General features: G+C 37.8%; 1 protein-coding gene across 1 annotated transcript in view; it reads left to right on the top strand.

Moving 5' to 3' along the window:
* TRHDE (thyrotropin releasing hormone degrading enzyme) overlaps positions 1–26036 on the top strand; it is a 456427-nt gene that overhangs the window by 237343 nt on the left and 193048 nt on the right. Inside the window, exons 4-5 of the mRNA XM_055587431.1 lie at positions 11773–11927; positions 14673–14786. Of these exons, the coding sequence (XP_055443406.1) occupies positions 11773–11927; positions 14673–14786 (269 nt within the window). The remainder of the gene's footprint in view (positions 1–11772; positions 11928–14672; positions 14787–26036) is intronic.

The raw sequence follows: 26036 nt of genomic DNA, 5'->3' as shown, positions 1-26036 counted from the left end.
TATGGTTCGCTACACTGGCAAGTTGACACTGCTCTCACTTAAGTCTTTTCTTTAGGGGAGAATCTCTAAATTTTATCTTGCCATTTCCAATTTCTAGAAGCCATTCACTCCTTGACTTGTGACCCACTCCATCTTCCAGACCAGCAGTAGGCTCCAGAGTCTGTCTCTCGTTTCCTCACTCTGACACAGACTCTTCTGCCTCTGGCTTTCACTTTTCAGGACACTTGTGATTATATTGAGTCCACCTGGATAATCCAGGATTCTCTTCCATTTTAAGATCAGCTGATTAGCAACCTTAATTCCATTCGTGCCCTTAATTCCTCTTTGCCAAATAATCTAATGCATTCACAGGTTCTCGGAATGGAGGAATGGACATCTTTGGAGGGGCATTTTCCTGTCTACCCCAATATTGATAACTTACCGCCTGCTAGGTACTGTTCCAAGTAGCTCACATGTCTTAACTCACATTGTTGTCAAGAACTGTAAAGAGTCTGAGGCTTTTATCTTATCCCGTTTTCAAGCTTGACAAGTCAGTCTGCTGTTCCTTCATGAAAGTAGACAGAAGACAGGAAACCCTGAGATTGTAGACAATAAAACTTTATTGCTCTAGCTGTAACAGTAACCAGAGTATCAGCATTTTTGTGCCAGTTTCCTGAATCCCAATTACCAAGAGGAACATTAAAGAGGCCCAGAGTTCCTCACCTACTATAAGATCCATTGCATTGCATTCTCCTTAGGTGAGGAACTGTAAGCCTCAGAAATCTAGTTATTTTATAAATCATGGTATATACTCCTGTCCTTTGCTTTTGAGAGGGCACTATCTCTGTTTGGCTACACAGATATCTTTAAAAAGTAGCTTGGAACACAAGCCAGTTGCTGTCTATGCTTTTTAAGATATACAGAAATGTGAGAGATGCTTGAGTGTTGTGGTCCAACAGTCGCCCTCACAGTAACGCTGTGAAAGAGTTGCAAGTATGGTAATCACTTTTAAGGTAAGGAAAACGAGGAGCAGAAATGATAAATAACTAGCCTGTTAGGTAGCAGGACTGAGTTTTGACCCTAGACTACCTGACTTTGGAGACCATGAGTTTTGACCCTAGACTACCTGGCTTCGGAGCCCGTGTTCTTAATCTTTCTTCTATGTTGCCTATATTATACCATATCCTCATGTTAGCACATGTATTATACTGCAGTTTCCTTCATGCATGTCTATGATATATTGATACTTTTAAACTTATTTGTATTCCCTATTGGTTTTTAAGCTCTATAGGTTTTACTGGGACTGTGTCTTTATTGTTCAAGGTTTATATATCCAATGTCCAGATCAGTCTGGCTTGTGTTAGGTAATGAATAAATGTTTTAGAAACAAAGAAATACTGTATATGAAACCATCATATAAAGGAACCTTACTCACCACCTACATTCTCTTAGCACCAAATCTTTGTTGTGTAACAAGCATTAGTCAACTTGGCCTGTCACCAAATGATGGTGTTAGGAATCATTTAGTGTGTTTTTGATGTTTATGCCTAATCATGTCCATTAAAGTAAAGACTGTGAGTTTCAAAAGTGCTTGAAAGAAGATACAAAATATGAAATGAAAGTAGAGCTAATTTTAAAAATTAAATGGGTAAGAAAATGACAAACATTTCTTGTGCATATGGGAAAAGTCCTTTGGCATAAAAATTCTTTTTCAGGGAAAAAGGGAATTAGGCAAAACTTGACAAGTGTTCCTCCTTTGCAGTTGACAGTAATCAGTAAGTGTCGAGGAAAAGTGATTGCAGAGATGAAAAAAAAAAAGTCTTTTGAGTGTGTGGTAGGAAGATCAGCAAAAACACTGACTGCATATTATGGCCTAATGCTAATTCAGTAGAATGCTAGGAGTTTGAGAACTTAAATGGTAGGCTTGCGAGTACAAGTGATACTGATGAAAATTTTGTTACAGGCTAAAATATGTAGCTGAAACTAGTCTTTTTTGATGGAAATATGCATAAAGTCCATCAGCAGAAAGTATGCTTTGTTTTAAAGCTTTGAAGTACTGATTCACACTTTTTAAAAAAAATTTTCACTGAAGTATAGTTGGTCTACAATGTTGTGTTAGTTTTGAGTGTATAGCAATGTGAATCAGCTATACAAATACATATATCCACTCTTTTTTAGACTCTTTTCCTGTGTAGGCCTAAATTTGGTGGGAACGTATCCAGGAATAGCAAAGCTTAAAGTCCTCTTTGTCAAATGAATTTAAAAACGTGTATACCTGTGGCGGATTCATGTTGATATATGGCAAAACCAATACAATATTGTAAAGTAAAAAAAAAAAAAAAGAAGAACAGCTAATCACCCGAATTAATAACAGTTTCATGCAACACTTGAATGTTAAATGTATGAAAAAGCACACATTGGGATTTACTTGGAATTCCAAAGTAGTTACAGCAATAAAGTTGAAGATGAAATTAAAAAACAAAAACAAATAAAAACAACTATTCAGAATTTAATCAGCTGGTGAGTAAAAAAAAAAAAAAATCTTCAGAATATGTACTTGAAGCAAGAAATGGTTTTTTTCATTTTATAAATACCAGTAATAGATGACTTCTATGAATTTTATCTTATTAATGCTTCTTTTTCAAATGTAATTTATGTTTATACGAGTCACATATGGTAATTGTCAGAGCAAGGAGTTTTATTTATGTAAATAGTATCTTCAAGTGCCAGTAATGACATAATAAAAACACCACTTTTTTTAACCTGTTAAACCTTTAAATCTTCAAATTTAGAGTCCTTAAATAATAAAGTGGGAGAGTCCTATGACTTTTTTTTTTTAAAGCTTGTTCTTAGGTGGGTTCTGTATTGCTTTACATCATAAACAATATTTTCCATTCAGAGATCAGAATGCCTAACATAACACATTAGCCAACAAGGCATCTTTGTTCAAAGACAAAGTTAGGCCTGTCATGCATCAGATTCCCTAAGGTGAGGACAGACTGGTTAGATCCCAAAAGTGATGGCATTGATTTATCATGTTTTGTGCTTAGGACTAAGTGCTTTACATGGACCATCTCATTTACTCTTCACAACAACCTGCAAGGATAGTACATTAATATCCTCACTTTATCTATGAGGAGATAGAAGCTGAGAGAGATCCAACAATTTATTTGAAGTTTCATAGCCTATAGTAAGTGTTAGACCTAGATCATAATTAGTGTGGACTCTAAAGCTCCAACTTTTAACTGTTATGTCTACTGACCTCTGCCAAGAAGGCCTAGGCTGCAGAGCTGGAAAGGCAACTGGGGCTGTGATGGAGATGCTGCTAAGGACACGGTGTGGAAGACAACGCTGAGGGTGAAATTTAAGGGTGGGAAGGAAATAGAAGGGGGAGTTAGTTCAGAAGCCTGTGGATTTGACAGCAGGATAGATTTGGGGTAGAAGAACCAGGACAAAGTTCAGAATGCATCTGTAATCTAGGGGAAGTGCCTCTGAGTGATACTCAGCAGAGAAGCTGAAAGGAGCCGAAGAGCACTTCACATAGCAAAGAGTGAAACCAAGGAACTGATGACCAGAAGTGCAGAATTTGATCTTCTTTCTCCAATAGGAACTGGTTATGGTTACATATCTGCTTTGCAACATCAGGCAAGACTAGTTGTAAGCTATATTCAGCATGACTTGTCATCAGAAAGGAAAGCCTCTGGATGACAAACTCTGTTGATCAGTCTGAGATCAGAATCTGACCTGACAGTGGTAGGGAGGAGAGGCCTGATATAGCCCATTGGGTTTTTTTTTTTTAGTAGTTATTTAATAATGTAGAATATATTAAAGTCTATTTCTAGTATATGAAGTTTAAAACCAGAACATTGCCACTAATACTAGAGACTGGATTTTGGTTTGCATGTATTATCAACATTAGACTCTGTTTTGTGATTCTCGGAACATGTCTACATGGTTTCAGGTTCTTAGTGTTGTGTTGTCAGGGTGCTGTGCTGTGCTTAGTCGCTTAGTTGTGTCTGACTCTTTGTGACCTCATGGACTGTAGCTTGCCAGGCACCTCTGTCCATGGGGATTCTCCAGGCAAGAATATTGGAGTGGGTCTACCCAACCCAGGGATCAAATCCAAGTCTCCCATGTTGCAGGAGGATTCTTTACCATCTGAGCCACCTTGGAAGCCAAAGAATACCAGAGTGGGTAGCCTAACTCTTCTCCAGGGAATCTTCCCAACCCAGGAATCAAATAGGGTCTCCTGTATTGCAGGCAGATCCTTTACCAGCTGAGCTCCCAGGGACACCTGTGGTGGTGCATTTTTTGTAGTGACTGACTTTCCCCAGAATCCAAAAGAGGAAGGTATAATACTTTCTAAAGGTTTGCGTACATGCGTGCTTAGTCGCTTGGGCTTCCCTGGTGGCACTAGCGGTAAAGAATCTGCCTGCTAATGCAGGAGACTCAGGAGACAAGGTTCAATCCTTGGGTTGCAAAGATTACCTGGAGGCATGGCAACCCACTCCAGTATTCATTCTTGGAAAAATTCCATAGACCAGAGGAGCCTGGTGGGCTGCAGTCCATGGGGTCTCAAAGAGTCGGACCGAATGAGTGACTGAGCATGCACAGCTCGGACATGCTTTTCTGTCCATGGAATTTTTCATGGCAAGAATACTGGAGTGGCTTGCCATTTCTTCCTTCAGAGGACCCAGGGATCGAGCCTGCATCTCCTGTGTCTCCTGTATTGCATGTAGATTCTTTATCCACTGAGCCATCAGGGAAAAGCTTCTTAAGGTTTAAGCCAGATTAAAAAGGAGGGGACTATGCTGGAACAGGAAATTGGGGCTGTCAAATAATAGTCTACTACTAAGGTGCTTAGACATTTTCCCATGGAAGTCAAAGAGAACTATGTGTCTGGGTGTGGGGGTCATTACAGATGACTTTGCAATAGGGGAGAACACTCAAAGAAAACTATTAGAATGAGTTAAAAAACACACGCATAGATGGAAATCCTAGAACTCCGGTTTTCAAAAGTTAGAAGATGACAAGAAAATAAAACAAACAACAAAATACACCAACAATAAGAAATGCTAATCTGAGAAGTAGAGGAGAAACTACGACAGACCCTAATTAACAGTATAATTCTCAGCAATATCTAAGAAAAAACCCAGAGGTCTCCATATTTTGTAATCTTAGTGAGAGCTGTTTAAACAGTGTTAAAAGTAGAAAGCAAATTCTAGTGCACTGAAGGGAGCAAGTAGAGAAAGCCAGATTTTTATGGTAATGTATGTAATAACATTCACTACTATTATATAAATATTTGCTATCTGCCTATAGTTTTTAGGACTATAGTAATTAACTGGGAGAAGACACCTATGCATAATTTTAGCCAGGATTTTTTTTGAATTTCCAAGTAAATTAGACCCTGAAACATTTGAGTTTTCTTACTTCTATTCTCAAGGCATATTAAAGAGTTGTGGTTGAACATTTTAATGGATATAACCTCATGACAAATTTATTTTGCGAAATTAAAACAATTTGTGAATAAATCTTATCTTCAAAGTTAAGCAATAGAGTATTTCAGTAAATGAAGATATATTTTTAAATTTATTATTTATTATTATTTTTAAAATCTGAAAATAAAATAAATAAAATTTATTTATTTATATAAATTTATTTAAATAAATAAATTTTAAAATAAAAATTTTTATTTAAAGAAAATAAAATTTTTTATTTTTGTCTGCACTAGGTCTTTGTTGAGGCACAGGCTTTTCGTTGCTGTGCTCAGGCTTTCTGTAGTTGCGGAGAGTGGGGGCTACTCTTCATTCCATGTGCGAGTTTCTTGTGGAGGCTGCTCTTGCTGCGGAGTACAAGCTCCAGAGAGCACAGGCTTCAGTACTTGGACACATGGGCTGAGTTGCTCTGAGGCATGTAGTATCTTAAGTTCCCAGACCAGGGATAGGACCCATGTCACCTCCTTTGGCAGGTGAATTCTTAACCACTGGACCACCAGGGAAGTCCCTGAAAATGTATATTTTAACAGCTTTGTTGAGGTATGGTGACATGCAGTATATGTGACATGCACATGTGTGAAGTGTATGATTTGAACTATTAAGATATATATTACACCCATGAAATCATCGCCATAATAAACCCATCCATCTCTTCCAAAAATTTCCTCTTTCTATTTTAATCCCTCTAATCTTTGTCCCAGGGAAGTACTGATCTGCATTTTGACATTATAGATTAGTTTTCATTTTCTGTATATAAATGACATGAATCATACAGAATATATTTTTTTCTTTCTTTTTACTCAGCATAACTATTTTGGGGTTCACCCATGTTGTTGCATGTATTGACAGTTCTTTCTTTTTATTGCCTGCTGCTGCTGCTGTTAAGTCGCTTCAGTCGTGTCCGACTCTGTGCGACCCCATAGACGGCAGCCCACCAGGCTCCCCCGTCCCTGGGATTCTCCAGGCAAGAACACTGGAGTGGGTTGCCATTTCCTTCTCCAACGCATGAAAGTGAAAAGTGAAAGTGAAGTCACTCAGTCATGCCCAACTCTTAGCGACCCCATAGACTGCAGCCCACCAGGCTCCTCCGTCCATAGGATTTTCCAGGCAAGAGTACTGGAGTGGGGTGCCATCGTCTTCTTTTATTGCCTAATAGTATTTTATTCTGTGGGTGCATCACACATTAGTCACTCATATATTGATGGACATTGGAAGTAAACCTGTTATGAACATTTGTGTACAAGTCTTTATGTGGATATATGCTTCCTGCAGATGTTCTTAAAATTTAGAACTATTCATGAGATAAAGATACAGAGCAGAATATGTGTGTACTCAGTTGCTTAGTCATGTCCGACTCTTTTACGACTCCATGGACTGTAGCCTGCCAGGTTCCTCTAATTTTCCAGGCAAGAATACTGGAGCAGGTTGCTATTTCCTTCTCCTGGGGATCTTCCTGACCCAGGGATCAAACCCGTGTCTGCTACATCAGCAGATGGATATTTTTTGCCACTGAGCCACCAGGGAATCCCTACAGAGCATAAAGGTGCAAAGTGTCTCTCAGTAGCGCAGTAAAATCCAGGTTTCTCTGTTCTTTGACATTGGGTTATTATGTCTGTAGAATAATCTCCTGCTCTGCCAGCCATAGACATGGTTCCCTCTATCAGTAATAAAGCCTGTGAGTGTCTGAGAAGCTGCCTTCTATTGCTGACCCTTCTGTGTTTCTCTTGCTTTCAATCCGTTTGTCTGAATCTGACTCTGTTTGCTCAGGAATCCTTGTCTGGTTGAAGTCCAGCTTTGTCTCTCAGGTCTGACACCGCTGCCCTTAGACCTCTGGAAACTAACGAGTCACTGGTCTGCTTAGGCTACCGATGCCTGAGGTCTTTGGCACCAGCCTTCAGCTGCCCCCTCAGCGCACACGCTTAGGCTGTGGGTCAGACTGTGGCTGTGTGACTGCCCTCGGGTGTACCTTCTTCTTTATTCCAAACTTTTAGACTCTGCATCTGGCCTGTGTCTGGAGTCCTCGCTATGCCCTTTGAGCCAGTGCATATCCCAGTGTGCGGCCTGACTTGCTCACTTAATCCTGGGGACCTGAGTACCCCTGGCTTTTGGAAGTCTCCAGGGAACAGAAGTGACTCTCTTTTGCCACAGTCTTGTTCCTAAGTCCAGATGTTCCTACAAGTAAGTGGCCCCAGACCTGCTACTGCTGTTGCCATCTGCTGGTGGCAGACGGAGTTGCAACATAGTGTTGTTCTGTTGCCTACTTTGCTGTATTTAGGGGAGGCCTCAAAATAAAATCTCAAGCAGAAGTGTGTCTCTTTGCTCCATCCTTGCGCTCTGCGCAGTTCTCACACCCATGCTCTCCCTCTGCCCTCAGCCACGTCAGCCTCACTCTGTTTGCCCAGTGTGCTGCTCTCGTTCCCTCCTTAGGTCTGCGCAGCTTTTGTCCCCTCTTCTTAGAAAACGATACTTCCACATATCTTCAGACACGTGGCTTCCACCATTACTCACGTCTCAAGCGAGATGTGATGGCCTTACAGATGCCTGCCTTGGCCAAGCTTCACCCAATCCTCCACCAGTCAATTACTGTCTTCCTCTATTATTATTATTATTTGATAGCATTTGTCATTTGCTCAGTTTCTCTCATTCATTTATTGCTTGTTAATTGATCTCTTCCTCCTACACACACCCACATGTAAGTGCCACGAGAGTAGGGAACAAAGAGCCTCAAGGGCAGAACAATACTTGTATTGAGAAAAGAGCTGCTCAAAGATACATGCTTGTGTAAACGACTGCACGTAGTATCTCTATGTGCCTGTCGAAATCCTCCTTATTTCCAGAAATCCAACTCAAATGCTACCTCTTTCAAGAACTAGATCTGATATTCTCTCTCTTTCGCAGCACTTTTTATTCTTTATTTCTTGTGTTAAGTTGTCATGTTTCCCTGTAGTGAATACAGGGGCCATACTTGACTTATTTTAATACACATCTCAGACTTACACACGGGCTGCCCCAATGGCCCAGCGCTAAAGATTCTGCCTGCTAATGCAGGATAAAAAGTAGAAGCGGCTTTGATCCCTGGGTTGGGAAGATGCCCTGATGTAGGAAATGGCAACCCACTCCAGTATACTTGCCTGGAAAATCCCATGGACAGAGGCGCCTGGCAGGCTACACAGTCCACAGGGTTGCAAAGAGCTGGACATGATGAGCAACTGAGCATGCACACATGCACACAAACTTAAGGACACAGCAAATGCTTAGATGTTTGTTAACGTCATGAATAAATGAAAATTAGCTTTGAGACTTGACCATTTAATTTTTTTCTTATTATGAAATATTTAAAGCATGCAGAAAAGAATCAATAATATTATAAGTAATACCCATGGATCCATTATCAGCTTTGAAAAATTAGCATTGAAAACATATTGGGGGTACTTCCTTGGTCCAGTGGTTAAGACTCTGCCTTCCAATGCAATGGGTACAGGTTTGATGCCTGGTCAGGGAACTAAGATCACACATGCCATGATGTGTGGCCAAAGGCTAAAAAGTAAAATAAAACAAAATATTGGAAAAATTCCCTCATGGTTCAGTGGCTAAGACTCTGTAGTTCCATTGCAGGGGGCATAAGTTTGATCCCTGACTGGGTAATGGGGACATGAGCCTCTGCAGACTGCACAGCTAATGGCGTGGCCAATACAAAACAAACCACGTTTGAAATCCATTGTATTTGACCCTCTGTGATATTGTGATTTATGAGAAATATATCCACGCCATTCAGATTTCTCACACATGTTTTCTGGCTTACAGCTCCCAAGACCTTCAGAATTTTCCAAGTGAAGAGAGACCTAAAGTTGTCTTTTGTTATGTTAATAAAGTGACTTTTGGAACTCACCTAAGGATGGAGGCTGGTTGCCAGGAAAACTAACCTTGTGATTAGAGGGTTGGAACTTTTCGTCTCACTCCTTGGCCTTGAGAATGAGGGGAAAGGGGCTGGAGACTGAGTTCATGCCTCAGTGGCCAATGATTTTATCAACCATCCCTCTCTAATGAAGTCTCCATGAAACCCCAAAGGTATGGGCGCGGAGAGCTTCCAGGTGGGTGAGCAGGTGGAGATCTGGGGAGAGTGCACGTCTATGAGAGGGCATGGACGCTTTTCACCCTTTCAGACGTCTCTTCCATCTGGTTGTTCCTTAGATAGCTTTATAGCAAACTGGTGATCTGGAAGTTAAATGTCTCTGAGTTCTGTGAGCTGCTCTAGCAAATTAATCAAACCCAAGCAGGAAGTTATGGGAATCTCTGATTTATAGCCAGTTGGTGAGAAGTGCAGGTAACAACCTAATCTTTCAGTTGCATCCTGATTTGAGGGGGGTGATGGAACCTCCAGTCTTTATAGGTCAGAAGCAAAGATAACAACCCAGGCTTGGGACTGATTCTGAAGTGGGGGGTGGTGTGTAGTCTTACAGGCCTGAACCTTTATCCTGTGGAGTCTGATTCTGTCTTTGGGTAGACAGTATCGGAATTGAATTGAACAGTGGGTCACTCTGTTGGAATTGCTTATTGATGATGTGAGACAACGACCCTCTGCCTATGCCATTTGCATACAATCAAAATTGGCACAGGAAACATAAAAGACTGTCCCTCATTCCTTCCTTCTCCTTTTTTCCCTGAAGCAATCATAATTCTGAATTTGGTGTTTATCGTTCCTGAACGTGTGTAATTCTGTGTGCATTTTACCACTACTATTTGTCTGAGCACGAGTATGCATGTGTGAATACCCATTTTCCACCTATGGTACTATTCGGCTTGCTTTTAAGTAGTGTATGATAAAGGGCATTCTACGCTTCGTTTGTTCCCTCAGCATTATGTTTTTCTGATTATCCATGCTGATACATGTAGTGTTAGAATCTAGTGGTGAGACTATTTCAACTGTTGTATGGTGTTCCTTTTTTAGAACTATTTCACAGTTTCTCTGTCCAGTATCTTGGTGAAAGGCATGTAGTTTCTCCTTTCACTTTTACAAACAGTACCGCAGCAACATCCTTGTACCATTTTTTTCTTAGCATCCTGGGGTGTTACTCCAGGGTTTATACGGTTAAGTGGAGCCAGCTTGCCAGGGTTTGAATCCTTACATCGCCACTTGCTGGCTTTCCCAAGAAGCATTGACCACCAACTATTTTCAGCCCTTCTGAGCATGCACGCCCTATCTCAGCTGCTGGCAACAGGCCGTCAACTTGGCTTAGATCCCTTTAATTCCGGTAGATCCTGCTGGAGCCAATTCCCAGATGCCACTGCTTGCTCCTGGAGCCAGACCTCAGCAGGCCTATGGCTTCACTTGCAATCACTACTTTGCATTTATGTACCATTTCTGGTCCATGGAGAGGTTTATTTCCCAGCCTGGAGATGATGTTAATTTTTTCTTTTCATATTTTATTTATCATTGCTATGTGTTTAGAGCAGAGGGAGTACATCAAAGCATGAACTTACTGTGTCACCTTAACCAAAAGTTGATAATATAATACCTTTACCAGCTTTGAAAGTAAGCATAAATCTTAAAATCATATAATCATAGATTTTTGGAGCTGGAAGGGATTTTAGAGATTATGATGTCTAATAACCTCATTTTGTAGGTGAGAGAATTGTGGTCTTGAGAAATTAAGTGATTTATGGATGTCATATATTTAATTAATGATGGAGGCAGGACCAGAACCAAAGTCTGCAGGTTCCCTCAATAGTCCTTTTGATACTACATCGTCCATTATAACTTTCTTTATATGAGCTATATTTACATGTAACATTTTATTTTTAACAGAACTCAAAAATACATTAAAATTAAGCAATTAGAAATAGGACATGTCGGATTTTTAAACCACTGTGAGATGTTTTCTTTTGAACAATATTGAGGTAAAAGCAAGAGTACAGTATTCTCTGCACTGAGCTGATATATTTTCATCAGAAGGCGCAGTGCCTTTTGACTCTGTAGATTCCTGCTGCCTTTGGTTTCCTTGACTTTCTGCAACTTATTAGGATAGGCGCATCAATAATGGTGCTGATACTTCCCACCTCCTCCACCACTCGGTCTGAAAATGGACTGTGATGGATGGATATGGCCAGCGTTTACAGTGATAGCCTATATTTCTGCTGTCACAAAGAAATGGCAGGTAGTTTAATTTAGAAAAAAAAAATTACTAAGAAAGAGCAAGTATTCTTTTTAATGAGAATTTCTGGACTTTTGTCGGATATGCGTTTAGAATCTAATGTGTTTGTTAAAGCCTTTGGAATTGTTTTATTTTGTTTCTAGATCTTTTAGCTGTGCCTAAGCATCCGTATGCTGCTATGGAGAACTGGGGACTAAGTATTTTTGTGGAACAAAGAATACTGCTGGATCCCAGTGTTTCATCTATTTCTTATTTGCTGGATGTCACCATGGTCATTGTTCATGAAATATGTCACCAGGTATGAAAAAAGGATCAGGTGTAAGTATAATTGCAAACAATGGAGAATGTAAAATGATATCAGATAGTTAGATTAGGAGTTCAGTTGTTATCCCCCCAATTAAGTTTTAATTCGGTGTAGAGCACTGTGTAGTTCTTTCAGAAGATCTGTCGCTTTTCTCAAATGACAGCACAGACGAAAGTGAGCACACAGATTGTATTGAATGAGCAACTGTCGTTCAGTTTAGGTGAGGAGTGAGATGGCATTGCTACCCAGCAGCCTCTTTGGAGACCCCATCCACTCACTGTTCTTTGTCAACCTTGCTTTATTTTCTTGTGATTATTGGTGTGTATATATGGTAAGTGCAGTGATGGCTATGATTTATTGCATTGCTGCAAGATGCAGCTGAGCTCTGTGTACATGTCAAAATTTGCTTTTGCTGAAATCAATTTGTTATTCCCCTTCTCCCATCACACAGACACTTAGGAAGTCTTTCACTAACTCAGCCACAGACTCTTTGTTCTGAAATGATTGATATTTTTTTGTCTTGGCATGTTTAGAAATTCGTATGTAAATTAGCCAGCTTTGTCGTGAAGCGAAGATAAAATTAATTTCCTGCACTTTACTACAATGAATGAAAGGTATTACAGAGATTTCACAATGCCTATTTGAATCTTTATGCTAATGAAAAGAATAACTGAAAATAAACGTCTGTGCTTTAATAAAAAGCAATCCTTGTCCTGCTGACCAGAAGCTATGGTTAGTTTTTAAGTGAAAACACCAGAAATCTCAGTGTGAAACAGCAGGACTTCAACTTGTCATCAACTCAAAATCTTTTTAAAAAGTTTGAAAACCTTAAAGAGGTAGAAAACGTTGTCAGTGAAAGAAGCTGAACAGGTAAATGCTAATACATGAACACAGACTTCATGATAAATTGTTCCAGGCCACATGAATATTTACCTAAATGTCAGCCTTCTGCAGTGAACCTGTGTGGTGTTTGTACCGGCCATGCTGGTCAGCTAGGGCATGTGTTCCTTGCTTCAGTGACTTAAGCGGATCCATTGTAGAGATAACTAGTGTTTCTCTGTTGTGCTAAAAGTGGTTTCCAGCTAATCATACAATTCTTTGACTCAAAAACTGATTCCTTTTTGAACATTCCTAGACACAAGTTACATGTAGAGTTCTTTTGAAATAAGAGCATACTGATAACCGTTGTTCCTAGAACTGGATTTCTTTTGTTCCAGACTCTCAGTTACTTTCTTGTTCTAGCTTAGTGATGTTCAGCTACTTACTATAAGGAAATGAACCAGAAGCTGGGAGAAACACATAATAATTTCTACTGTCAATGCCAAAGTATCTTCTACATTACCATCTCTCCTCACCTACTTCTTGTTGCAGTTTTTAAGATAGACTTTCAATTTAAGAGAGAAGAAGCACTTACTGCTGATCAAGAATAAAAAATACTTAAAACATCATTTAACTTGTGGTCATCAGCATGTTCAGAATTATCTTGTATTTGTATTTCGATTAGAGATCCTTTTGAGTAAGAGATACTTTATTATTAATATTGAAATGCTCTGCCACCAAGCTATTTAGCTCTTAAAGCTGTAGAGCTATGATCTGATACTTGCCTGACTGCCTTTTCCCTCTGTTTCTTAAATAGCTCACTCCCACTTAGAATCTTCACACTAAGAGTTACTTATAAATGCCTGAAATCCTCCTGCCTAAGGCTTTCTCATGGCTCCTTCTTATCATTAAAGTATGAGCTCAAATGTCATTTGCTTAGAGAGAACCTTTTTGCTTTTACAATCTAAAGTGACCCCTCCCCCATACATATCATGTTTTAATAGGACCTGAAATTCTATTGTTTATTTGTATATTTTTTATTTTCTATCTCACCTCATTGTCCCTTCTTCCACAATAAAGTATTCGCTGCCTCAGAAGGGACGTTGTCCAAGTGGCATAGTTCCTGGTATATAATCGTTTTTGTTTGTTTTGTTTTTTTAATGAAAAAAGAATTCCATTAAGCTTTTTCTGAACTCGGCAAGGATTTCAGAGTAATGCATCATGATCTAATCAAAACACCAATTAAAAATTACAACATTATTTTTCCTGAAGTGATCTTAGAGGTTTTTTTTTTTATTTTTTTGGTCCAACACTCATTATCATAGAATCATGGAGAGTCGGGTGTGGAGCATCCTGAAAGCCTTCAGTTCTTTCAGTAGGCTGAAGTCTGGGATTGCCCCTGACACTGGCAGGTGCTGCGCCAGGAGTACTTCTGTGCTGAGCTCACTACTTCCTGAGGCAGTATTTTCCATCTTCATCCATTTTAGTCTGTTAGAGGGTCTCCTGCATTTTTAGCAGCCTCTACCAATTGACAAACCCCAATTTCCATCCATTAGTCCTGATTTGTCTCCTGCAGGGACACAGAACCCAAGCTTCTTCTACATATTAGGTCTTCAAATATTTGAAGACAACTGTCAGCAATTTTTTTTTTTCTCCTGAGTCCTTTCTCTCCCAGATTAAATATTCTTTTTCTGTTCCTTGATCATTTTATTTTTGTTCTACCCTGAATGCACTTATTAAAAAATTGGCATCACCCAAGTGGTCAAATTAATAGTCTTGCTATAACCTATTTTAAGATCACAAAATCAATTAGAAAATGAATTGCAGTTGTGACCATCATAGTTTAATACATTTAACTCTAGATGAGATAACTCTGGCTAGATGTGATTTTATCTGATGCCCATTCATCTGTGATGGCAGTGGTTTGGTGACCTCGTGACTCCCGTGTGGTGGGAAGACGTGTGGCTGAAGGAAGGGTTTGCTCACTACTTTGAGTTCGTTGGTACAGACTACCTCTATCCCGGCTGGAACATGGTAAGTGCATTTCTCTTTAATTGTTTGGAACTCTCAGTGAAAGCTTGATGCCATGTCACATTGTGCTTATCTTATCGTGAGACGTGTTTGAAAATGCCAACTGATGCATGAAAAAAATTAGCTACCCAACAAAAGAAATGTAACCCAAAATATAAACGGTAGTATTCCAGAAGAATTCTCTTTTAGTTATTAGAACTAAATACAGTCTGATTGGTTATACATTGATTTCAAAATACTACAAGTTTTCTCAATAAAAATATTTTAGATTGCAATATTTGATAACAAAGATAAACTATCCCATAAATTGAAATAGCAATTGATAAGTTATACTTTAAATGTGTATAGGATATCTCAATATATAGGAAGGAAAATGAGAACTTAATATTCAGTGTGATGAACTCAAAACATAGTAAAATCTTTGATACATTATTTTTTTTACTTTAGGATTAAATGATTTAATAAGAGATTGCTAATTTTATAAAGAGTTGTGTGCATTATATCCAAACTTGTATGTTCAATGATTGTTGAAGCAATGATGTTCTTGAACATCCTAGAAGAAAAAGTGGAGGGGGAATATGATTTCTGTATGTTGTTTAATATGTTTTTCATTTTATGGCCTTCCCTGGTGGCTCAGATGGTAAAGCGTCTGCCTGCAATGCGGGAGACTTGAATTCGATCCCTGGGTCGGGAAGATCCCCTGGAGAAGGAAATGGCAACCCACTCCAGTACTCTTGCCTGGAGAGTCCCATGGACAGAGGAGCTTTGTAAGCTACAGTCCATGGAGTCGCAAAGAGTCGGACACGACTGAGCGGCTTCACTTCACTTCATTTTATACAAGCTTCCATTAATGAGTAAGTGACTATGTTATTAAATAGAACCCAGGATATAGGTTGTTTTGGAATTTTACTTATTTTTAAAATGTATTTTATTATTATTTTTGGCTGTACTGGTTCTCAGTTGCTGCTCAGGGCTTTCCCCCCGTTGCAGCAGGTGGGGACTACTCTTTAGCTGTGGTGTGAGGGCGTCTCTTGGTGTGGAGCACGGGCGCTAGGGTGCATGGGCTTCAGTGGCTGTGGCGCATGCGCTTAGCTGCTCCAGGGCACGTGGGAGCCTCCCGGGTCAGGAACGGAACCTGTGTCTCCTGCGATGGCAGTCAGGTTCTTTGACCCTGAGCCACCAGGGAAGTCTGGTACTTGAATTTTAAATTTAAGTGGCACTATGTAAAAGTTGCAAAATACTAACATTTGTCAACTTCCAGAAGCTTAAATTTCACCTGTGTTATAGCTTGAGTGATAATATAAATTTATTTTACACCACTCGGTTTTTGATGTTTAAACTACTAATGTATGTGATTATCTAATTATCTGTCATGATTACAAGTATGATATGGTGAAATGCAACGTTGTCCATTAAGTCATGATATAACTTTTCTACCATACTCCTACTGAGTATAAAAGGTGACCTTACATATCTCAAGAAATGTTGCAATTGTAATATCATACTGATATGTTTGAACTATCCAGTTTTATATTTTATAAAAGCAACATGGTTCATTTGCACAAATGTGTGAGTTAATTTTACTTGGCCTTATATATCTAAGTATATATCTATAAATAATACAATTTACAATTTTTATTTGAACTATTTTATTATAGCATTGAAATTAATTTAAAAAATGCTTTTAAAGAACTTTGAAGAAAAATCATCAATAGCATGCAATATTTATTATTAAAAGTATTTTTTAAACAAATATGCAGTTTTAAAACTGAAATATTAAGGATATTGAAACATTTGTAAAAATGTATTTTGGTTGCTAGTTGACTTTCAACCAAATTTGTTTAAAATTTTTATTTAATTTTCATTATGTGTGAATTATTACTGATTGGTAATTCTGTTATGTTTTAATGTTTAAAATGTTAGTATTATAAATGACATGTTACTCATATAGGTAAGATATTTTTTTTTGAACTCATTGAGCTATTTATGACAAAATCTATTCAGCATTATAAAAATAAATCTTAGATTGAAAAGCTATGCACAGAATTATACTCATGGTGAAAACTGACAGCTTTTGATGGTTTTAGCATTGCAGTCTACCCCAAGTTTCAGTGTTCCCATACTGAATTTTGTTTTCAAATAATTTTTTTTATTCCTTCATTATTTTATCAATCAAATTATAAATGGAGAGCATTTTTGTGAGAATATTGAAAATGAATACAGAGTATAAGTAACACTTCTGATACTTTGTCCTAAATACAATAAAGACCATGTATTGAAAGCATTTATAAAAAATGCTTTGGTGTGGTAAGATATAAATCCATATTTTATAATCAAAAATGGGGATTAATGATGGATTACACTAAGAAATGAAAGCATAAACCCCATCACAATTAACTAGGCAATAGTGAAAGCAAGCTTTCTTATTATGTCTCTTTATGTTCAGGTTCTAAAGATCACAAATACTTTCTCTTACTGGCTGCTTTTGCTTTTTTAGTAGTTTTTAAAATTTAGTTTGTAGAGTACTTCAGTATATTAAATTTATAAAACCTGTAAGAAGAGACTCTAAACAAATGCTCCTCCACGATCATTAATATCTTCTTTGCAAACAAAAATTTAAGACAAGTCAGCCACATAAATAAGAAAGGATATTAAGTGACTTTAAGGCTGTGTCAGCGCTATTTTTCATAATGGCATCAGCAAAAGAGTGAAAGAAATACTAGGAAGAACAAGAGTGATGCTGTGTCAGCAGTAACTCATACTGTTGTGATATGCACAAGAGCTTACCTATGAGAGCAAGGCTCGGGCTGCACTAGAACTTAGCCGAAATTAGAAAAGTCAGGAGTCAGACGTGTCTCAGAAGTAAAGTAAGCAAGCTGACCTCTTTTGCCTCTAATCTCAAAAACCTTGGTTTTATTATTTTTAGACAACAACACTCAAACACTGAAATACAACTTCAACTTGCTAGAGAGATTACTGTGACAGTCTATATTTTATGGAATAGCAATAAAGAAGCCCAGGATTACATAATATTGTTAAGGAAGCTTTTGTTCTGGCTTAGGATAGTATATTTATGTGGCCTCTTAGGCTGGGTATATGCATTTGTATGTGTTTATAGATAGTTTCTGCTAAAGAAATAATCAGTTTTTTACATTAAGAATACTACATGAAATAAACACTACCATCAAATCTTTTTCCCCAACAAACTAAAGAAGTATACCATTTCATAGATATGGGTCTTTACAGGTAGTATGATATAAGGTCAGGAAATAGATTGACAAGAAGTAAATCAGATTCCAAAAAGGCATTTCACTTCCTGACTCATCTTTATCATTTGAGAAATGGGATGATTATACTGACTTAGTAAGCACATATGATTTTTGTGAGGATAAAATAACTTGCAAGTTCTTTGAAATCCATGAACAAATATGAGTAGGTATCATAGACCTGGAAAATAATAAATGTTCCATTAGAAGGGGGCATTGATTTTATGTATAAATACCCTAACACTTCCAACCTTAGTAAGCTATTTTGATGCCCTAGATTTTATAACAATTACCTATAGATTGAGTTGGAAAATAAGGAAGGCTGAGGACTGAAGAACTGATGCTCTCGAACTGTGGTGCTGGAAAAGATTCTTTAGAGTCCCTTGGACAGCAGGGAGATCAAACCAGTCAATCCTAAAGGAAATCCACCCTAAATATTCTTTGGAAGGACTGATGCTGAAGCTCCAGTACTTTGGCTACCTGATGTGAAGAGCCAACTCATTGGAAAAAACCCTGATCCTGGGAAAGATTGAAGGCAGGAGAAGGGGGTGACAGAGAATGAGGTGGTTGGGTGGCATCACCAACTCAGTGGACATGAGTTTGAGCAAGCTCAGGGAGATAGTGAAGGACAGGGAAGCCTGGGGTGCTGAAGTCCTTGGGGTCACAAAGAGTCAAACATGACTTAACGACTGAACAACAACGTGTAAAGATTACAAACAAAATTCTGTAAACTTTGTATCTAGACTCAGTCTCTCCAAATCAATGCTTATCTAAATTGGCAATGTGGACTATTTTATTAGTACATAAGCTTAATATCCGGAGAAGGCAAGGGCACCCCACTCCAGTACTCTTGCCTGGAAAATCCCATGGACGGAGGACCCTGATGGACCGCAGTCCATGGGGTCGCTAAGAGTTGGACACAACCGAGCGACTTCACTTTCACTTTTCACTTTCATGCACTGGAGAAGGAAATGGCAACCCACTCCAGTGTTCTTGCCTGGAGAATCCCAGGGACGGGGGAGCCTGGTGGGCTGCCGTCTATGGGGTCACACAGAGTTGGACACGACTGAAGCCACTTAGCAGCAGCAGCAGCAAGCTTAATATCATGTTTCATTCATCAAACAGAAGTGTCAAGATCACTTAGATTATCTTTTGGGGTTAGATTTCATAGGGTAAGTTGACAACTTGATGACTATTCTATCAAAGTTTGTTGTTAAGGACAATATTATTGGATGAATTAAGTTGCATTAAGCTATTGATGGCAGTCATATTAAATCTTACTGTGATTCCTCCAAAGGGAGAAAATAAAGGATCCATGCAGCATAGTTACTGTTCAACAATTCTTTATCATTTTAATTTGAAAAAGGTCTATGATAAAAGAGTTTTAATACAGGAAAAGGATAAATAGTAAAATGATACCATGAAGAAATCCTTATTTTGCAGACCCAGTGCTGATGTAGGCAAAATCATATTCCCTGTGTGTATTACACAGGTTTTCAACTGTAATCAACCCTGCGTATGCACAGGTTTTCACTGTAATCAACCCTGTGTATTGCACAGGTTTTCGCTATAATTTGTATCTATATGATAGATGTATCCTGTAGTTTCCTGAATGTAGCCTTGTAAGAATGTGCTTGCCATAATGAGAATTATTAAACATGTGTATATTCTCTTATTAAATGATTTGGGGATGCTAAGGAGCTTCACACAGCAGTAACTTTAGACATTGATAAAGTCCAAGGACTGGGAATTCTTAAATTTTTATGAGGGCACATACCTGGGCAGAAAGATAAGTATTAATAGAGAATTGTGCAGCTAAACTTAATTATGCTAAATACTTAGGATATCTCAAAGTGTATTGCCCAAAACCTTGATAAATGTTCTCAATTGTTTTTATCATGGGCAGGATTAAAATGGTAAAAATGAATTCTGCCATTAGACTCAGTATGTGGTATAACAAAAATTGCCTGCTAAATTTAATACGCATTGCAATAAAATTATCTTTACTTCTTAAATTATTTTATTTTTATTCAAAAAGAAGTTGAGAAAATGAACTGAAATAGATACAGAGTTTATTGAGTTCATTTGTTTCCAGTTTAAATGTAAAGATATACTGATTAATTATTCCAAACAATGATAAAACTCTGCTATTCAGAGAGAGGGAAATAGAAAATTAGAGAAAAATTGTTTTTGTTAATATGTTACTTGTTCAGCTCTTCATGTCTTAAGTCCATCTTTGATTTAATGTCTATAAAGAAAAATGCCTTTCAGAGTTAGTTAATATACATTTCAACAGTAGTTGGTATGTTGGTACTATTGCTTATGATTCATCAATATTAAAATATATTTGCCCTGCCCAGGAGAGCTATGGTGTCAGAGATGGACCATCTGGGAATTAAATATTTGTTTTAGGATCTTACCTTATAAATACTGAATACCAAGTAAATGTGTGTATGTATGTAGATTTTCCATGCAGTTGCATTTTGTCTATTGTGATAAAAAAATCCACATATAATATTCTACTCCTGATGTCAGTAAATTAGAAGATGATGCAATTGTTTTCAACTGGTCGATGATATTTTATTCTCAACTGACTGACATATTGAATGTGAAAAATTTAAAGACTTCTATTGGCTAGTCCCAAGGGTCTGTGATATTTTTGATCCATCTCAGTAGCTTAGAAAGTGACATTTACATTGAAAGACTAGAAGAAAAGCAGAAGGGGTGCCTTTGGGTCTGTTGGGGGTCACAGTCTTCAAAATGGACTTCTTCTTTGTGCTTTCCCTTTACTCTTCCCTCTGAATCCCTCTGTAAGTAATTTTTCTTCATGTTGAAAACATTTTTTGTATTTTAAAGAAGAGAAAAAATTTTTTTTTCTTATTTGAGGGAATCTGGGGAGCTGTAGCCTTCTATTCTGAGAAAATGGGGTTGCTTTCTCCTTAGCATTAGTGGTCAGAGAAGTTTGGAGCTTCGGTGGACAATTTTTGCTTGTTGTTGTTGAGTCACTAAGTCGTGTCTGACTCTTTTACCTAATAGACACATAGAAAAAGTCCACAGAGGAAATAAGAGCTAGCAAAGAGAACAATCTTAGAGAAAAGTTTCTCATGGAATTCATCTGAATTCTGAGTAAATGAAAGAGGATTCTGAGATGCACAGGCCAAATGCATTGAGAATGAGATTTACACTCAGAATGTACAAATTAGGATAATCTAGGATATCAGTGTTAAGAAGCAGGTCAGAGACTTGGCTTCTGATTAATGATGACTGAAGAGATATTAGGCCTTCCCAAGTGGCTCAGTGGTAAAGAATTTGCCTACCAATGCAGGAGACACAGGAGATGTGGGTTCAGTCCCTGAATTGGAAACATACTCTGGAGGAGGAAATGGCACCCCACCCTGGTGGAGCCTGGTGGGCTACAGTCCACGAGGTTGCAAAGAGTTGGACATAACTGACCATGCACGCACAAAGAGATATTAAAGATTTCTAGCAAAGAAGAACAGTGAGAACAAGAAATGCATCTGTTGTACTAACGTTAAAATAATTCTCACTAAAGCTAATATATAACTAATTGGGTTAACATTTTCTCGTTAGGACTAATTCTGTGCTTTTTACCAGTGACCTTACTGATGTGCTGGTAGCCCTGTTAAGAATATTAGTTAGAATGAAGAGTGAATAAGGCGTCATTAGTTAACTGTTGATGAACGTTAACTGACTTAGAAACTTTGTGGCAAAAATACATTTTTGAGATGACAACTGAAGTATTGATAATACATTCATACATTTGTTTATACTTATAGATTTTGTGTAACAATCAAGATGTTGGCTTCACAGTTTGAGAAATGGAAGCTTTTGAAAAGCTTATTATCAAGGTGTGTTGTTTCATAAAATGTAAATCTGCTTTATTTACTGCTTCAAATGAAAGGCCAACTTTTATTAAATACTTTTAGAAAGGGAAGAAAAAGTAAGAATAACTCATCAGTATTCATATATACTTCTATACAGGTATGTCTCTGAGAGGCTTTTCTTCATCACATTACCTCACTTTTTTAACTATATGAATTTTTAAAATTTAAAACAAAGCTGCAAATTGAAATTTCATGTATGTTCTTAAAGGGTGATTTTTTAAAAAGCCATTTGTGTTCAGAAAGACACTAAGTGTTTCAGGTTTTGTATATTTTAAACTTAGAGATAAAAGATATATGAGCATTCCCTTGGGAATAAAATATTTCTTCCAGAGACCATGTGCAGGTTTGCATTGTGTCAAGTTCTTTCTGCCTTTCCTTACTGCTGCTGTTGCCGCTAAGTCGCTTCAGTCGTGTCCGACTCTGTGCGACCCCATAGATGGCAGCCCACCAGGCTCCCCCGTCCCTGGGATTCTCCAGGCAAGAGCACTGGAGTGGGTTGCCATTTCCTTCTCCAATGCATGAAAGTGAAAAGTGAAAGTGAAATCGCTCAGTCGTGTCCGACTCCTAGCGACCCCATGGACTGTAGCCCACCAGGCTCTTCCGTCCATGGGATTTTCCAGGCAAGAGTACTGGAGTGGGGTGTCATTGCCTTCTCTGCTACCTTTCCTTAGGAATTGCAAAAGCAATCAATACATTGACAGGATTAGACACTTCCTAAGAAGAAAACTTTTGCTGAACCTGGAACCTAACAATAATGCAAGGCTGTCCTTTTTCATATCTAGGGACAATGCAGGAAAAGTTAACCCATTCATTACCAGGTGAGAGCAGTTTGTGAACAAAAGTTTCCGACTTGCTAAAAATGGTCAGACATCACTTGATAAACAGAAAATTGATGATGTCAAGAATTTATACCAAGACAATGAAATGTTCTGTTAGACATCATTGTTCATAAGTATTTATGACTTGCAATAGCAGATTATACCAGTTTAGTCTGTCCTTTTACTACACTTGGCTTAAAAAAAAGTTTATCTTCTTATGATACATGAATTGTTCAACACTTCATATTAGTCAGTATTTTCCCAGATATATTACAAAGAATTTGCTTTGCAAAATCTGTAACATGAACATAACCAAAAAGGAAAACTGGGGACCAAGAGGACAACCAAAGACTAATTCATTAATTTTCCAATTATTAATCATCCCTAACCAGGCCGCTATATGCATTAAAAGACATTAGAACACAACTTATTTCTAAACCAGGAGTGACTGTTTCAGTCCATAACACTTTATGGGACTTTTTTTTTCCCTTCTTTTCATCAAGGTTACTTTAACACTGTTCAGATGTTACTAGACAAGCATGTGATAAATGAAAGTAGTGAGTTCAAGTGATATTTTCGAAGAGCCAAAAATGTAAGAGACCTTCCTGTCCAGAGAAAGCAAAAAGCAATAATTTGAGGCTGGTGAGATTTTGCTTCAACTACTCCACTAACACTTGCAAAAATAAAGACATGTAATATTTACTGTATACCATTAAGCACTTTAAATATGTTATTCCCTCTGAAACAGAGTAAGACCTACTGCTATGTGTCTTGAAAGTACACATCTTTGCTGTCATTTTTCTTAAGAGTCTGAGAGTGTGGCAATGGTTAGATGTTTACGCAGGCCACCACTCAGGCAGCTCTCTTCAACTATGAATTCAAAAAGATGTTTTGGGGTAGAACGTGTTTTGACACTGAGTTAAATAACCTCTGTGGGTCTACCATTCATAAAGTAAGCTTCTTTTGAAGCTATTTATATACTTAGCTTTTTACCTTTCCCTGGGACTAATGAAATAAAATTCGTTATGATTATTGGAATGTCATCTTTGTCATCTTTAAGAATTAAGATATGTGGGGATGCTTACTTTCCTCGAAGGACCTACTTTATATCCACCTGTGTCCAGTTTATTCCGTTAACCATTTTATATTGTCTTCTCCAGATTTCATTTATAGTTCAGTGATGCCTTTCATGGGTGCTATGAATGTTAATTTTACAAACACTAGTTTGATGGATTGCTGCCACAGGTTTGCCCATTGCATTGTTATACATTTCATTCATTCTGTTTAATGAATTAATTCAGAGAATTATCAAGTACCTAAAATGAGACCTTCTTTTGCTATTAGCAGAGACCTAGTATATTTCAGCTTCTTATACACTGTATTTTATCTTTTGTGTGGTGGTTTCAGTTAGAAGGTGTGATTAGATTTAGGATTTTATATTTTTACCTCTTAGTTGACAACCATGGAAGAAAAGTATGACCAACCTAGACAGCATATTAAAAAGCAGAGATATTACTTTGCCAACAAAGGTCCATCTAGTCAAAGCTATGGTTTTTCCAGTGGTCATGTATGGATGTGAGAGTTGGACTGTGAAAAAAGCTGAGCTCCAAAGAATTGATACTTTTGAAACTGTGGTATTGGAGAAGATCTTGAGAGTCCTTGGATTGCAAGGAGATCCAACCAGTCAGTCCTAAAGGAAATCAGTCCTGAATATTTATTGGAAGGACTGATGTTGAAGCTGAAACTCCAATACTTGGCCACCTGATGCGAAGAACTGACTCATTGGAAAAGACCCTGATTCTGGGAAAGATTGAAGGCAGGAGGAGAAGGGGATGACAGAGGATGAGATGGTTGGATGGCATCACTGACTCAATGGCCATGAATTTGAGTAAGCTCCAGGAGTTGGTGATGGACAGGGAGGCCTGGTGTGCTGCAGTCCACGGGGTCACAGAGTCGGACATGGCTGAGCGACTGAGCTGACTGACAGCCATGCTTCTGTCAGAGTTGTTTTGTTTACGGGATAGCTCAAAAACACAGATCCATGAACTCAGACTGTTCATATTCATGGATATGTTTGGAAAATAAGATTTAGTGCAGTAGATCTCAGAGGATTAGCCAAATGATGGAGCAGGAAGAACATCTAGCTACCTATTATCATTTTTATATTACACGGATCAAATATTCTCTAACATTTACTCGGATTTACCTAGTTACAATAGCTATTTATTTTTATTTAGATTTTGAGTATCTTTCTGCTCAGTTTTGTTTTTTCCCAAAGCTTCACAGCTTTGCTCAGAAGATGAGTACTTAAAAAAAATTTAAAAAGATTTCTGTTCTTCTCTTTGTAGTAGAGGTGATGGTGATGGTATGGTGGGGGTATTTTCATCTAAATATTATTTATTTCCCAAGTTTTCTGATTCCAGACCTGACTGATATAAAAAACTTTCCATTAGGATGCAAATAAAAATTGAATCTCAGTGTGTGTTTCAAAATACTCTGGATTACATTTTATTAATCAAGTATTATAGGGTCTTCCTAGCTTATTTTTAATGTGCCTGAAAATATTAGCAACTTCTTGTGATTGATGTGCAAAGCAAATGCGTGAAATACCAAAAAAGATTGGCAAATTTGATTTTATTGAAATGTCTTATCAGCTTCTCAAAACAACTAAGCGCAGAGATAGAGGAAAAGATTCATATTGCCAGGGTAGACAGAGGGTTATTGAAAATATGAAGAAGCCATTACCTCTTTCTGCAGAAGGTCCTTAAGTGACATGTAGAAGAGTAAGTATGAACTCATGTGAACTAAGAAAGGACAAGAATTAAATCTCTCCCACTGAACAGTACACTTCATCAGTTAAGGAAGTTTATTTCACCATTATTTCTCAACATTTAACCCGAAGTATAGCATCAATGAGGTAATCAATAATAAAAATCTGGTCAAAAGTTAACAAAAATTTATGAAATGAGAGACATTAAAAATTATGAAAGATTGTAACAGTGTTTGTATCATATAGGAACTCATTCATTGGATTATTAATAAAAAGGATAGTGAGATTAAAAAACATGTAAAACTATGTTTGGTAAGTGTTTGAAGGAAAACAGAAGGAAAAAAATCCTAAAAAATAAAATGGTATGAACATTTTAAGAGGGTTATGTAAAAGCCCATGGCATATGGCAATTGTTCACAGTGATTTTTGGGGGCTGCTAGAATCAGAATGAGCAATGTAATTAGACAAACTGTTCATAGTTATTACAGTGATTG

This window comes from Bubalus kerabau, chromosome 1 (genome assembly GCF_029407905.1).
Source record: "Bubalus kerabau isolate K-KA32 ecotype Philippines breed swamp buffalo chromosome 1, PCC_UOA_SB_1v2, whole genome shotgun sequence".
Taxonomy (NCBI): domain Eukaryota; kingdom Metazoa; phylum Chordata; class Mammalia; order Artiodactyla; family Bovidae; genus Bubalus; species Bubalus kerabau.
Note: the sequence above shows the minus strand (reverse complement) of the source record. Positions and strands in the feature narration are given on the sequence as shown.